Here is a 14,573-nt window from a genome sequence, read left to right on the forward strand (position 1 = left end):
GGAACATGAAGGCTCTGACAGAGCGGGAGATTTCAGGACCTTGGAGAGCTCACAGAAATATATTGCATTCGCTCTTACCAGATATGTTATTCTACGACTTCTTTGTGGCCAACGTAGGATCTAAAAATTCTAACATGACTAGGTAACCCTTCACGTCTACCACTGCTTTCAACTGACTAGATTTAAAGAGAAAATTGCTTTGTCAAAAAAAATAAAAATGAAAATGAAAATAAATCAAAGCTAGCTGGTTTATACTGTTCTTCTGAATGACGATGCATTCCCTTCAAATCCGTTGGGACTCTGGTACAATATTTTTTTTTCCACAGCAATTTTTCTTTTCTGTTTTTTTTTATCCCATTTATATCCCGCCCTTCTCTGAAGACTCAGGGCGGCTTACAATCTAAGAAGCACAAATCAATGTGCTTAGCAATAGCCTTCATTCTATGTATATGCCTGCTTATTAGGGCTTTCGGGCCCCCACAAGCGGCATTTTTACAAAGTCAGCTTATTGCCCCCAACAATCTGGGTCCTCATTTTACCTACCTCGGAAGGAAGGAAGGCTGAGTCAACCTTGAGCCTGGTGGGATGCGAACCTGCACTAATTGCAGGCAGCTGGTGTTACTTAAGGAGGCATTAGCCCACTGCTCCACCAAGGCTTTTTTCTGCCTATTTGGTGGGTTGCTCCTTTTCTGAAGCTGTGCGTATTTTACTATGACTGCAGAGGCTACGCAGGTGTTAGCCGTGGAGTCCTTCAGATAATAGAATGGCTAGGTTCTATAGTTGAAATAGTGTACAATTGCTTCTGAAAGGGATTATCATTTGTCCCTTGCTGGCTAATGACCCTGTCCGACACAACAGACCCTTCTGAAACTCATCACCGCTTTTGCCTTAATGCTCTCTACTTCGTTAAGAAAGGTCACCACATCCAAGCAAGCGCTGCTGCTGGATTTGCTTGCCTTCATTCTTGATTACTCCTGCATCTCTTTAATTAGGAATAAGGAGGCCACCAAAGAATTAGCTTCAGACATTGACACTCAGGTGACGAATAACAAGCATGGAAAAGGAAAGGCCATGGGAAGCAAGTGTATCATAGGGATGCTTCAAGTACAGCTGAGATAAGTAATGGCAGGTAGAGAACGGAAAGCAGTGAGTAGGCAGGAATGACATGTAAAGAGTAAAATTTATAGTAATTGAATCACTTGGAAAACACTCATGGAAATTCCAAAAATAGCAGCTAATGATCTTATCTACCGAATGGTGAATGATTAATTTCTAGTTACGAAGCAATTATGTTGTCTTTTCACTGTGCTGTGCTGAGATCTACAGTAAGCCCACGGTGAGTTTGACAATCAGTGGAGAGAAACGAATTTTGGATTAATAGCTTCAGAGGAAAGAAGCAGCAATCTTCATCACTGGTTGTGTCCAAGATCCTGGGTTTTTTTTCCCCTTCTTTTTCTGGCATACATGCAGCTGACTCCACAGGTCCTCAAAAGTGTGTGTGTGCATTTGGGTGTGTATATTTATTTATTTTTATTTATTTTAATTCCATTTATATCCCGCCCTTCTCCGAAGACTCAGGGCGGCTTACAAGCTTAGCAGTAGCCTTCATTCTATGTATATGCCTGCTTATTAGGGCTTTCACACACACCCCAAGCGGCATTATTACAAAGTCAGCTTAATTGCCCCCAACAATCTGGGTCCTCATTTTACCTACCTCGGAAGGATGGAAGGCTGAGTCAACCTTGAGCCTGGTGGGACTCGAACCTGCACTAATTGCAGGCAGCTGGTGTTACTTAAGGAGGCATTAGCCCACTGCTCCACCAAGGCTCTTATAGATATAGGGACAGCACAAAAGCGATTGTGTTTTACATTTTGCCACCCATTTTGCTCAGAAAGACTTGTTTTATGTACACCTAGAACCCTTTACATCAGGCATGTCAAACTGCCGGCCCGCGAGCCGGATGCATCATACTGAAACGGCGCCCATCCCATTGCTGGCACTGGGGAAAAAGTTGCAATACGTCACGGGACGTCGCGAGTTTGACATGCCTGCTCTACATCTAAAGCGTATGAAGAGAGCTTAACCACGTGGATTTCCCCCCCCCCCAATTGAATTATAACCCTCTCATGATATACAGGTATCCTTGACTTACAGCCACAATTGAGCCCAAAATTTCTGTTGCTAGGTGAGACATTTGCGAAGTGGGTTTTGCCCCATTTTATCCCTTTTCTTGTCACAGTTGTGAAGTGAATCTCTGCAGGTGTGATGTTAGTAACATGATTGTGAAGTGAATCTGGCTTCCCCTTTCACACTGCTTATCCGAAGGTTGAAAAAAGGGGATCACAAGGTCCCGGGACACTGCAACCATCATAAATATGAGTCTGTTGCCATGAGTCATAAGTCACTTTGTTCAGTGCCGTTGTAACTTTGAACGATCACTAAGTGAACAGTTATAAGTCAAGGACTACCTATATATGAAGTATACTTGGGACAGTCGGCATGAGGAGGAAGCATTTCCCATAACACAAGGAAAAGATATACCGGAACTCGGATGATCAGTTTAAGAAATGATCTGTTAATACTTGAAAAATGTTCTTCTGCATACATCGCTATTGCTTTTAGTTCATTTAACCAATGCCAAACCATTTGTTTCCAAGAGCTAGGACAAGATCCACGACAGGGCTATGATCTATCGTAGGATAAGTTGCATCCCTTCTATGGAGAAAGAAGAAAGCTTCCAAAATAAAATATAAAAGAAGAGAGGAAGAAATGGGAAGAAAAGGGAAACCAGGAGATCACATTTAGGGCACCGGTCCATGGCATGCCAGAAGCTGGTTCACACAACAAGCAAAGCCCCATCCGCAGGATACAGGCAGCATGCAAAACCACACCCTCTCCAGTCCGTGGAAAAACCTCTCTCCACGGAACCGGTCCCTGGTGCCTGAAAGGTTGGGGACCGCTGATTTAGGATACTTTCCTCCAGTTAGTACTCTCTGAATATTGGGATTTATTTGCAAAATTTATCGGTCACTCATCTTACCAAGGGTAACTCTAGGCAACTTACAGTCCTCAAAAGATTCAAAACTATAGAGAACGCTGCTATGCCAATAAACCTGAAGAGTGTTAGCTGAAGAAGACAATCTGAATCTAGCTAGCTGAAATAATTTCATCACAAATTCAGAAGACAAATGCTTAAGTATTTTCTGTAGTGCAGAAAAGATACAACATCAGAATCCAATGCAAAGGAAGTTTCTGAATCTTGAAGAGTGCTGGCTTGTTCTAAATAATATCTGTGGCATAGATGGCATCGTGGAAGTAATGTTTAAAACCAGCATTTTCCCTCTTTCCATCTAGCCCGCCAAAAATCAACTAAAGCAGGGGCCTTCAAACTTGGCAACTTTAAGACTTGTAGACTTCAACTCCTAGAATTCCTCAGCTGAGGAATTCTGGGAGTTGAAGTCCACAAGTCTTAAAGTTGTCACATTTGAAGACCACTGCACCAAAGCAAGGATTACCTTAGAGTTTCTCCGGAGGACCCCCTTCTTTTCCACAGGTTGACCAAACTGCTTGAACGGCTGGTTGCGGAAGACGGTTTTCCATCGCCAACATGCATGCGAACCACTGTCGATGTGGTGAACGCGCTGCGTACATTCCTCTCTGGCTTGGCAAGGATGATGTACACCTTTGGCACAAACATGCAACCCAGGGCCACTGTGGCACTCAGGCTTACCGAAAAGCACATGGTGATAATCTTATAGTTGCTCCCGAAATAAATTGGCACAAAGGCCAACCAAATGATGCAGGTGGTATACATGGTGAAGGCGATATATTTGGCTTCGTTGAAATTGGCAGGGACATTTCTGGTCTTGAATGCATAAAAAGTGCAGCTTAGAATGAGCAAACCATTGTATCCGAGAGGGGTCACAACCCCCAAGTTGGTGGTGTTGCATATCAGGTACACTTCTCGGATGCTTGGGTAATGGTGCTTGATATCTGGGGGCTCCATAATGAACAGGGCAACGATGATGCCAAGTTGAACGCAGATCAAGATAAAAGCTATGACCAGCTGGGCACAAGCGCTCATGAATCGTGGCTTCTTGGTACAGATTTTCTTCTTGCTGCCGGCCAGAATCCTGGCGATGCGGTTGGTTTTCGTCACGAGAGCTGAATAGCTCATAGCTGGGGAGAGACCAATGCCAATCCTTTGAAGGTAACAGTAGATCTGCTGGGGCTTGGCGATCAGGCAGAAGGTGCACAGGTAGCCCAAAAAGATGCCAGCCAAGATGATGTAGCAGAGTTCTCGGCTGGAGGATTTGACAACCGGCGTGTCACGGTACATGATGAATACGGCAGTGACAAACAAAGTAGCCAGGAGACCCAAGCAGGCAAAAACCACCGCAGCGATAGGTTCTGGATCACCCCATCGTAGATATTCAACTGGGATTAAATCGCAACCTGAGAAGGAGAGGAATAAAGAAGACAATTATTATTATTTTTTTAAGCAGCAGCCCTGGTTAAGGCAAGTAGACACCTGTTCCTCGAAATGTTGTTGATGGGAAACCAAATCATTGCTCCTTCGACTGCAATCTTTGGAATCAAACAAATCTAGGAATCAAATAGAAGTTCACTGCAATTTGTCTGAGCAGTTGGTAGGATCTGATGCTCAGAAGTAAAAAGAGTTGGGCGTGGCTAATACTCAGTTGGGAGGTTACCAGGAAATACTGAAATAGAAGTCACAGGGAAGCTGAGATAATATCTGTGATGGATTGTAGTCTGGATTCCCAGAAGGGAGTGCATTCCAGAGGAGCAAAAGATGATTCAGTTTAGATAGCTTGTGTGAGAGAAAGAGGGCGAGGATGGATCCTCCCTAATAGTTCTCTGAGTACACTCTTTATGTGGCTGGTAGTTTGCTTTAGTTTGGCAAGACTCTGTCTTTAGGTGAGGAACAATAAAGAAATCTGCTTGGAAGAGTCACAATTTATTTTTCTTGGGTTTCTTACAGGAAATATTTTAGTTTAGTGTAGTGGCTAAGGCATCAGGCTAGAATCCAGAAAAGTGTGAGTTTTAGTCTTGCTTTAGGCAGGAGGCCACTTAAATGACTTTGGACCAGTCACACTCTCTCAGCCCTAGGAAGGATGCAATGGCAAGCTATTTCCCCAAAACTTTGCCAAAAAAACTGCAGGGACTTGCAGTCAACAGGAGTCAAGAGGGAAGGAAGGAAGGAAGGAAGGAAGGAAGGAAGGAAGGAAGGAAGGAAGGAAGGAAGGAAGGAAGGAAGGCTGGCTCTTTGTCTCTACAGGCAATCCTCAGCTTACAACAGTTTGTTTAGTGACTATTCAAAGTTACAACAGTACTGAAAAAGTGATTTCTGGCCATTTTTCATACTGATGACTGTTGCAACATTTTCATGGTCACATGATCAAAATTCAGACATTTGGAAACTGGCATGTATTTATGACAGTTGCAGTGTCCCGTGGTCATGTGATCTTATGACCTGACAAGCAAAGTAAATGAGAAAGCCACTTTCCCTAAACAATCATGTTACTAACTTAAGACTTAACAGTGATTCACTTAACAATTGTAGCAAGAAAGTGCACAAAATGGAGCGAAACTCACTGTCTTGCTTAGCAACAGATATTTTGGGCTCAATTGTGGTCATAAGTCAAGGACTACCTGAATTCCATTTTAGTAGATGAAATTCCCACAGTAACAGTAGATGACCAGGCATTTTTCCAGCCACAATTCCATTATCCTCTTGACGAATGTCTTACCGGAATCATTTAACCCAGGGGTCTTCAAACTTGGCCCTTTTATGACTTGTGGACTTCAACTCCCAGAACTCCTCAGCCAGGCATGCTGGCTGAGGAATTCTGGGAGTTGAAGTCCACAAGTCATAAAAGGGCCAAGTTTGAAGGCCCCTGGTTTAACCTCTTCTCTTAAGCTAAAATAGATCTCCTAGTCCATTGTTTCTCAACCTTGGCAACTTGAAGATGTCTGGACTTCAACTCCCAGAATTCTCCAGCCAGCAAAGATGGCTGGAGAATTCTGGGTACTGAAGTCCACCCAGCTTCAAGTTGTCAAGGTTGAGAAACACTGCCCTAGTCCAACACCTTTCTTCTGAGCTGCTCATCTGCTCCACAGCTCCTGAGTTATTACTGATAAAGCTGGCACTTGATGCCTCTTCTGAATTTTGCAGGTGCCATAATTTTGCCCTCTCAGACTGCTTTGATGAGAAATTGATTGGCATCAGATTTTTCCCCAAAGTTAATCCATTTTATCATTTGCCAAACTTGAAGCCACCTGAAGAGGATCTCAGTCAGTCTTAAGGTCTCACATTCCTTCCCCGCACTGATTGCATTTTCTTTTGTAATGCATAATTATATGTCAGCCATCCTTCTTTTTAATTGTAACCGACACATACTCTGCAAATTAAGCTTGTCCTAATTATCATATCCCACATTAATATTTAGCTTCCACCCTCTCCCCCTTTTCACACCCAGAAAGGGCAATTCCTTTAGCTCTCCAGCTGATTAATCAAGCAACTGCAGTACTAATGTATTTAAATTTTAAACTCTTCACATATGGCACCAGATGACTCGTTTCTCACTTCCTAGAATAAACTGTTGACATTTGTGTTGTGCTGAAATGTGCCTTGCAATGCAATCTATCAGATTTATTTATCAGATTTATCAACAAAGATGACTGGGGGACTGGAGGCTAAAACATATAGCGAAAGGTTGCTGGAATTGGGTATGTGTAGTTTAACAAAGAGAAGAGTGAGGGGTGACATGATAGCAGTCTTCCAATATCTCAGGGGCTGCCCCAAAGAAGAGGGAGCCAAGCTATTCTCCAAACGCCTGAAGGCAGGACGGGAAGCAACGGATGGAAACTAGTCAAGGAGAGAAGCAACCTAGAACTAAGGAGAAACTTCCTGACAGAACAATTAAGCAGTGGAACAACCTGCCTCCAGAAGCGGTGAATGCTCCAACACTGGAATTTTTTAAGAAGAGACTGGACAGCCATTTATCAGAAATGGTGTAGGGTTTCCTGCCTGAGCAGGGGGTTGGACTAGATGACCTCCAAGGTCCCTTCCAACTACTTCTTCTTCTTCTTCTTCTTCTTCTTCTTCTTCTTCTTCTTCTTCTTCTTCTTCTTCTTCTTCTTCTTCTTCTTCTTCTTCTTCTTCTTCTTCTTCTTCTTCTTCTTCTTCTTCTTCTTCTTCTTCTTCTTCTTCTTCTTATTATTATTATTATTATTATTATTATTATTATTATTATTATTATTATTATTATTATTATTATTATTTATATATTTTCTTTCCCTATGAAAAAGGGCTCTTCCCCCCCCCCCTACATTATTCCCCAGGCACTTGATAGATGCTTTTGAATTTCCCTTGGTGACATTTTGGAGCTAAGCTGATTTTTAATGTTGACATTGTGTTCTGCTATGTATCACTCTGAAGCTGCTGGATTTATTAACTTGTCTCAGTCCCCCAAATCTCAGTGGTTAGAGGTTCCTCAAAATTCCCTAAATCAGACATGTCAAACTCGTGACGTCACGTGACGTCGTACAAGGTATTGGGACGGTTTTGCCATTGCCGGCAATGGGGTGGGTGCAGCTTCCGTGTGACCCGTTCGGCCCACGGGCCGGCAGTTTGACACCCCTGCCCTAGATAGATGGTTTAGTCTACAAATTGCTGATTCAGTTCCCCTAAGTAAGTGAGTAGCGAGTCTCCTATCATCAACACATGCCCCCCCTTTTTTTTCTTGAGAAACTCTGGTCTACTTTTAGACTGGTTTACTTTCCTGTCATTGGTACACTTCACGATGTCCATTCTCCAGTCTATGGAGATTCTCAATCATCCCAGGTCATGGTTGTTTTCTTGAAGATGTTTTTTTTTCTTTTCTTCCCCCAACTGAGTGATGGAGGGTCATTAGGTAACACCATCAGTGCTGGAAGGTGTTAGATTCTAGAAGGTGCTAGAAGTGCTAGAATCTAGCACTGATGCTGCTGCCTAGTTTGGTAATGAGATCTCTCCAAGAAAACAGCCACAAACAGGTGGCATCCTTATTTCTCTCCTTTCAATCAGTTTGAGATTTCCTTCATGGTTGTAATAATAACAAATTGGATCTGTAAGTTGAGTCATTAACTAGATTTATCTCTCTTTCTCTCATCTCTCTCTCCTTCCCTCTATCTGTCTATCTGTCTGTCTGTCTGTCTATCTATAATCTATCATCTATCTTTCTACCTACCTACCTACCTATCATCTGTCTGTCTGTCTAGCAAGCTAGCTATCATCCTTTCATCCAGTACCTGTGTTTCTGTTCTATCATCTCAAAAATCAACATATCTAGAGGATATGAATAAGAAATAAAAATGCCTGCTCAGAGGGAAGGTTGATCAAAGGCTGGTGGAATTAATAACATTCTCTCTTCTTGTATTTTTCAAAGCTACTGAATTTAACAATTTCTTTTACCTGCTGCACTAATCACAAAGATGGTGAGTTGGTCTTATTTTCCTCCTCCGAGAACAATTCAAAAACAGTAATAAGCCAGGGAAAAATAATCAGTCGGGAAGAATAGACCAAAAGAAGGGGTGGGGGGAATCAGTCTGCAGCCAATACTGCTTTCCCGGCAGGTGTGTACTCCCTCTTAAATGCAATTCGCTTTCGCTTTTAGCATCAACCTAACTGAAATAATGTTCTTTTAAATACTTCAGAACCCTAGGAGGGAAGATTTAAAGCAAATGTTGATGAACAATAAAGCTGCTGTATAGGAAGAATGCAATATGCATTTATACCCACATTAAAAAAAAAGACCTGAAATCTACCAGAGCAAATGGGAGCAGATGTGGATTTTTTAAAAAAAGAGAAAGAAATGACAAAGGGAACTTTTCCAGTACAGGTTAATTTTTAAAAGCTCAGAGTACTTACAGCATCACCAGGCTGTTTGCATACGTGGCCCTTTTATGACTTGTAGATTTCAACTACCCGAATTCCTCAGCCAGTGTGCCTGGCTGAGGAATTCTGGGAGTTGAAGTCCACAAGTCACAAAACGGCCAAGTTTGAAGACCCCTGGCATAAGACTTCATCTCTTCTTTATCGCTTTCTGGACTGAATGATCAAGGGATATCACTTCATCTTATCACTATCCCAGGAAAATCTAAAAATGAATCTTCTAATCCACAAAGAGGGGTAAACCTACAACAGGTATGCCAGGGTTTTAGCAAAAGATGAAAAGAACTTACAAAAAACTTTATGTCTTTAAAAAAAAAGATTGCATCTACTTGTATGTTTCAAGACAAATGAACTAGGCACCAGTTCCAATGAATGAATGAATAAGAAACAAATGAACAAATGTATGTATTGTGTATGCACAAACACACACATATGGAAGGAGGGAAACCAATGGCAGTGGGTTGCACCTGTGGCTGGAATTGCCCCACCGTAGATTCATCTTCCCAGTTGCAATGTATGGCAGTGAAAGTTGGACCATAAGAAAGGCTGAGCGCCAAAGAATTGAGGCCTTTGAACTATGGTGCTGGAGAAGACTCCTGCGAGTCCCTTGGACTGCCAGGCAATCAAACCGGTCAGTCCTAGAGGAGATCAACCCTGACTGCTCTTTAGAAGGCCAGATCCTGAAGTTGAAACTCAAATACTTTGGCCACCTAATGAGAAGGAAGGACTCACTGGAGAAGAGCCTAATGCTGGGAAAGATTGAGGGCAAGAGAAGAAGGGACAACAGAGAATGAGGTGGCTGGATGGAGTCACTGAAGCAGTAGGTGTGAGCTTAAATGGACTCCAGAAGATGGTAGAGGACAGGAAGGCCTGGAGGAACGTTGTCCATAGGGTCGCGATGGGTCGGACATGACTTCGCAGCTAACAACAACAACAAAAATTCATCTGAGTTTAAACTGTCAAACCCATTCCTAGAAGAATCTTTTCATCTCTATCCAGTTCTTATAATATTTTCCCAAGTACAGAATTTCTATTAAACCTAAATTGTGACCCCCTCAAAAATCTTGGGTTAAAGAATTCAAATGCCCTTTGAACTGTTTTCTATCCCAGTTGGATTCTTATCTCAATTAATTATTTCCATGCTGCCAAAAATAAGGGAAAAAATGATTTACAGCGAAGAGAATGGAGGAGAGAGAGAAAAGGAGATGGGGAGAAAGAGAAGGGAAGGGAAGGGAAGAGAAGAGAAGAGAAGAGAAGAGAAGAGAAGAGAAGAGAAGAGAAGAGAAGAGAAGAGAAGAGAAGAGAAGAGAAGAGAAGAGAAGAGAAGAGAAGTGAAGGGAAGGGAAGGGAAGGGAAGGGAAGGGAAGGGAAGGGAAGGGAAGGGAGGGGAGGGGAGGGGAGGGGAGGGGAGGAGAGGAGAGGAGAGGAGAGGAGAGGAGAGGAGAGAAGAGAAGAGAAGAGAAGAGAAGAGAAGAGAAGAGAAGAGAAGAGAAGAGAAGAGAAGAGAAGAGAAGAGAAGAGAAGAGAGACAAAGGGAACTGAAGAGAGAAATAGTGGATAGGGGAGAAGGGGGGAAGGAAAGGGAAGAAAAGGGAAAGGAAAAAAAAGGGAAATTAAAAGAGAATTATACAACACATACATGACCAAGGTGAGCATATTGGTGATATCTTAGTCTGGGTGATACACAAACCAGGAGCTCTTTTCTATGCATGCAGTGTCAATATTTGCAAATCTGGTCTCCTGGCTGCTGTTTGAAGAAGTATGATCCACTAACAGATGACATGGCTGAGCATTCTACTCATCTCTTTTACCTCTAGAAACTTGGTGAGAAGCAAAGAGCCCCAGGGTAATATTGTGCCCAGTGCACCTCCCTCCATTTTCCAGGACAACTTTGCCTTGTGTCGAACAAGAAGACCTGACTGGTCTTCAACAATCTCCCATATGACGCATTTCAAGGACAGCTGAGTAAGCCTTGCAAGATCCACCATGAAGGGCATTTTGAATGAGGAAGAATCTTAATTTCCATTCAGCTGCTAATTGGGAATGATTTCCCCCCCCCCAAGAGCCTTGGGGATGAGAGAGACAAGACTTTAAGGCAGGGGGGCAGATTTTTCTCCCTTAAACTATTTGCCAGCCAGACTGAAAACTTGCAGATAAGGTTTGCAAAAGGAGCAATTGCCTTCTAGATTGTTAAAACAGTGACTTCAAAAGGCAACCTAAGCCTTGACAGCCGATTGGAGAGCAATCCAATTTTTATGCGTGGTGCACAGGGTCCCCGTGATCCAACAAACGTTCGCACTGGGATCAATTTATTTTCAGGTGGCATCAGATTCTTGCCTGTTTTCACTGCAATAGAAAAACATTGCAAAGCCCTGCGGATTGCAACAAAATCCGACAGGTCACTTTAGAAGAAAGACAAAAGCTGCAGCCAGCCCTGGCATTCATTTTTCAAAGGTTTGCTTCTGGACTGAAAAAGAGAGCAGAGCAAAAATGGAGGGGATACTAAAAGAAACAAGAAGATACTGGAAATTTTACTTCTCTCCTAATCAGTTGTCACACAGAGGGGAATGGGAGAAAAACATAAATAAAATGTGTGACTTGGGGACACAGTAGAAATCAAAGTATCTGCACTGGCATTATTAACTCTTTTAATATTTGTATACTAGTAACAGTCTCCTTTTAGACTCAAAAAGGGGAGGCGGTAGCCTAGTGGTTAAGATGCTGGGCTTGTCAAACAGAAGATGAGATGTTCGAGACCCAGGTACAGAGGGTATGAGCTCCCGTTCCTGCCTCAGCTCCTGCCAACTAGTAGTCTGAAAGCACGAAAATGCAAGTAGATAAATAGGTACCACTTTGGTGGGAAGGTAACAGCATTCCATGTGCCTTGGTGTTTATTTATTTATTTATTTATTTATTTATTTATTTATTTATTTATTTATTTATTTTATTGGATTTGTATACCGCCCTATTCCCGTAGGACTCAGGGCGGTTTACAGGGCAGTTAAAACCATGAATACAAAAAATTAAAAACAAATAAAACAATTAAATTAAATTCAAGCCCCAAGAGTAAATCTAAAACCCAGTTAAATTAACAACCCCACAGTCTGGACCAAACAGATCGAAGAGCCAAGTTTTCAGGTCCCGGCGAAATGAGCGAAGGTCAGGGGCAGTCCTAAGTTCTGTGGGTAGTTGGTTCCATAGGGCAGGCGCACCCACAGAGAACGCCCTTCCCCTGGGAATAACCCGCCGGCATTCATTAACCGGCGGTAGCCTGAGAAGGCCCTCCCTGTGGGGGCGCACAGGACGATGGGAAGATGATGCCGGCAGCAGGTGTTCCCTTAGATAGTCCGGACCCAAGCCATTTAGGGCTTTATATTTCATTACCAGCACCTTGAATCTCACCCGGAGGGCAACCGGAAGCCACTGCAGCTCACGGAGGTGTTACATGGGAGTATCGGGAAGCTCCCATCAAAACTCACGCGGCTGAATTCTGCACCAGTTGAAGCCTTCGGGTGGTCCTCAAGGGCAGCCCCATGTAGAGGGCATTGCAGTAGTCTAACCGGGAGGTCACGAGCGCATGAGTGACTGTATGTAGAGCATCTCGGTCCAGATAGGGATGCAACTGGCGCACCAGGTGAATCTGGGCAAAAACCCCCCTGGTCACGGCTCCTATATGATCTTCCAAACTGAGCCGTGAATCCAGGAGGACTCCCAAGTTGCGAGCCCTATCAACGGGGGGTAATACCTCATCCCCTATTGTTAATGATGGAGAAGGCTGGTGAACCCGAGATGCCGGTATGAACAGCCACTCAGTCTTGTCAGGATTGAGACGAAGCCTGTTTCTCCCCATCCAAACCCGGACCGCCTCCAGGCAACGGGACATCACAGTGAGGGCATCACTGGGTTGGGTCAGGGTGGAAAGAAAAAGTTGGGTATCATCAGCGTACTGGTGATACCCCACCCCGAAACCACGAATGAGCTCACCCAGCGGCTTCATGTAGATGTTGAACAGGAGGGGAGAGAGGACCGACCCCTGAGGGACTCCACAAACGAGAGATCCTGGGGTGGACCTCTGTCCTCCCGTCAACACCGACTGCGAGCGGCCCAGGAGGTAGGAGGAGAACCACTGTAAAACAGTGCCTCCCACTCCCAGCCCCCTGAGACGCCGCAGTAGGATACCATGGTCGATGGTATCAAAAGCCGCTGAGAGGTCTAATAGGACTAGGATAGAGGAACAACCCCTGTCCCGAGCCCGCCAGAGATCATTCACCAGTGCGACCAATGCCGTCTCTGTGCTATGCCCAGGTCTGAAACCCGATTGGTACGGGTCGAGATAATCAGTTTCCTCCAGGAACAGAGGAAGCTGATGTGCTACCACACTCTCAACAACCTTCGCCAAAAAGCGAAGGTTGGAGACAGGACGACAGTTATTCAAAATCGCCGAGTCCAGGGTGGGCTTCTTGAGGAGGGGCCTCACCACTGCCTCTTTCAAGGCAGAAGGGAAAACACCCTTGCTCAAAGAAGCAGTTATTACTGCCTGGAACCAGCCTCGTGTCTTCTCCCGGGCTGCATAAACCAGCCAGGAGGGGCACGGGTCCAATACACAGGTGGTAGAGCTCAGCCTCCTCATGATCCTGTCCACCTCATCGGGGGTCATAGGATCGAACTCAGTCCAGATAACACTTTCAAGACCACTCGAATCCTCCCTGTCAGATTCTGTCCAGTCAGAGTCCAAGCCGGCCCGAATCTGAGCAATTTTATCCGCAAGATGATGACTGAACTCCTCGGCCTGTCCCTGCAAGGGATCCTCCCTCTCCTCCTGATGAAGGAGGGAGCGAGTAACCCGAAACAGGGCGGCTGGGCGATTATCTGCAGACGCGATGAGGGTAGTGAAGTAATTAGACTTCGCCGTCCTCATTGCAGCAAGATAAGACCTTGTAAAGGCTCTTAGTCACAATCGGTCAGGCTCAGATCGGCTGGATCTCCAACAGCACTCTAGACCCCATCTCCGACGTTTCATCTCCCGGAGCTCCGAAGAAAACCATGGAGCCCACCGGGATCTGCGTCGGGTTAGGGGTCGCAAGGGGACAACACGGTTGAGTGCCTCAGTGGCAGCCCTTTCACAGGCATCCACTAAGGCGTCGGCCGAGCTGTCAGTGAGGGAGATAGGAACAGACCCAAGCGCCATCTGGAACCGATCAGGGTCCATTAAGCACCTGGGGCAGAACCACCTGGTCGGTTCCGCAGCCCAGCAGCGGGGGGTGACATAGCGGAAGACCAGCCGCAGGAGATAATGATCGGACCATGACAGGGGGACAATAGTTGGTAAGCCCCCTCCCAGATCATCCAACCATTGTCTAGATAAGAAAACCAGGTCGAGAGTGTGACCCCTCCCGTGAGTCGGACCCTGAATTACTTGAGTCAGGTCCATGGCCGTCATGGAGGCCATGAACTCCCGAGCTAACTCTGACGATACTCCCAGGGAAGGCAGGTTGAAGTCACCCAGAACAATGAGTCTGGGGAACTCCACCGTCAACCCTGAGAGGGTGTCGAGCAGCTCGGGCAGGGCTGTTGCCACACAGCTGGGTGCCAGGTATGTTAGCAACAGGCCCAACT

The 14,573-nt window shown here is 44.7% G+C and overlaps 1 protein-coding gene across 1 annotated transcript in view; it reads right to left on the reverse strand.

The window, feature by feature from the left end:
• The window catches only part of GRM5 (glutamate metabotropic receptor 5), a gene marked incomplete at both ends in the record, with an annotated part of 244,301 nt that overhangs the window by 34,564 nt on the left and 195,164 nt on the right, over window positions 1-14,573 (reverse strand). The window contains one exon of the mRNA XM_081327702.1: window positions 3,517-4,456. Coding sequence (XP_081183828.1) covers window positions 3,517-4,456 — 940 coding nt within the window. The remainder of the gene's footprint in view (window positions 1-3,516; window positions 4,457-14,573) is intronic.

The sequence above is a fragment of the Vipera berus genome (assembly GCF_964194415.1).
Source record: "Vipera berus genome assembly, chromosome: 4".
Classification (NCBI taxonomy): Eukaryota; Metazoa; Chordata; class Lepidosauria; order Squamata; family Viperidae; genus Vipera; species Vipera berus.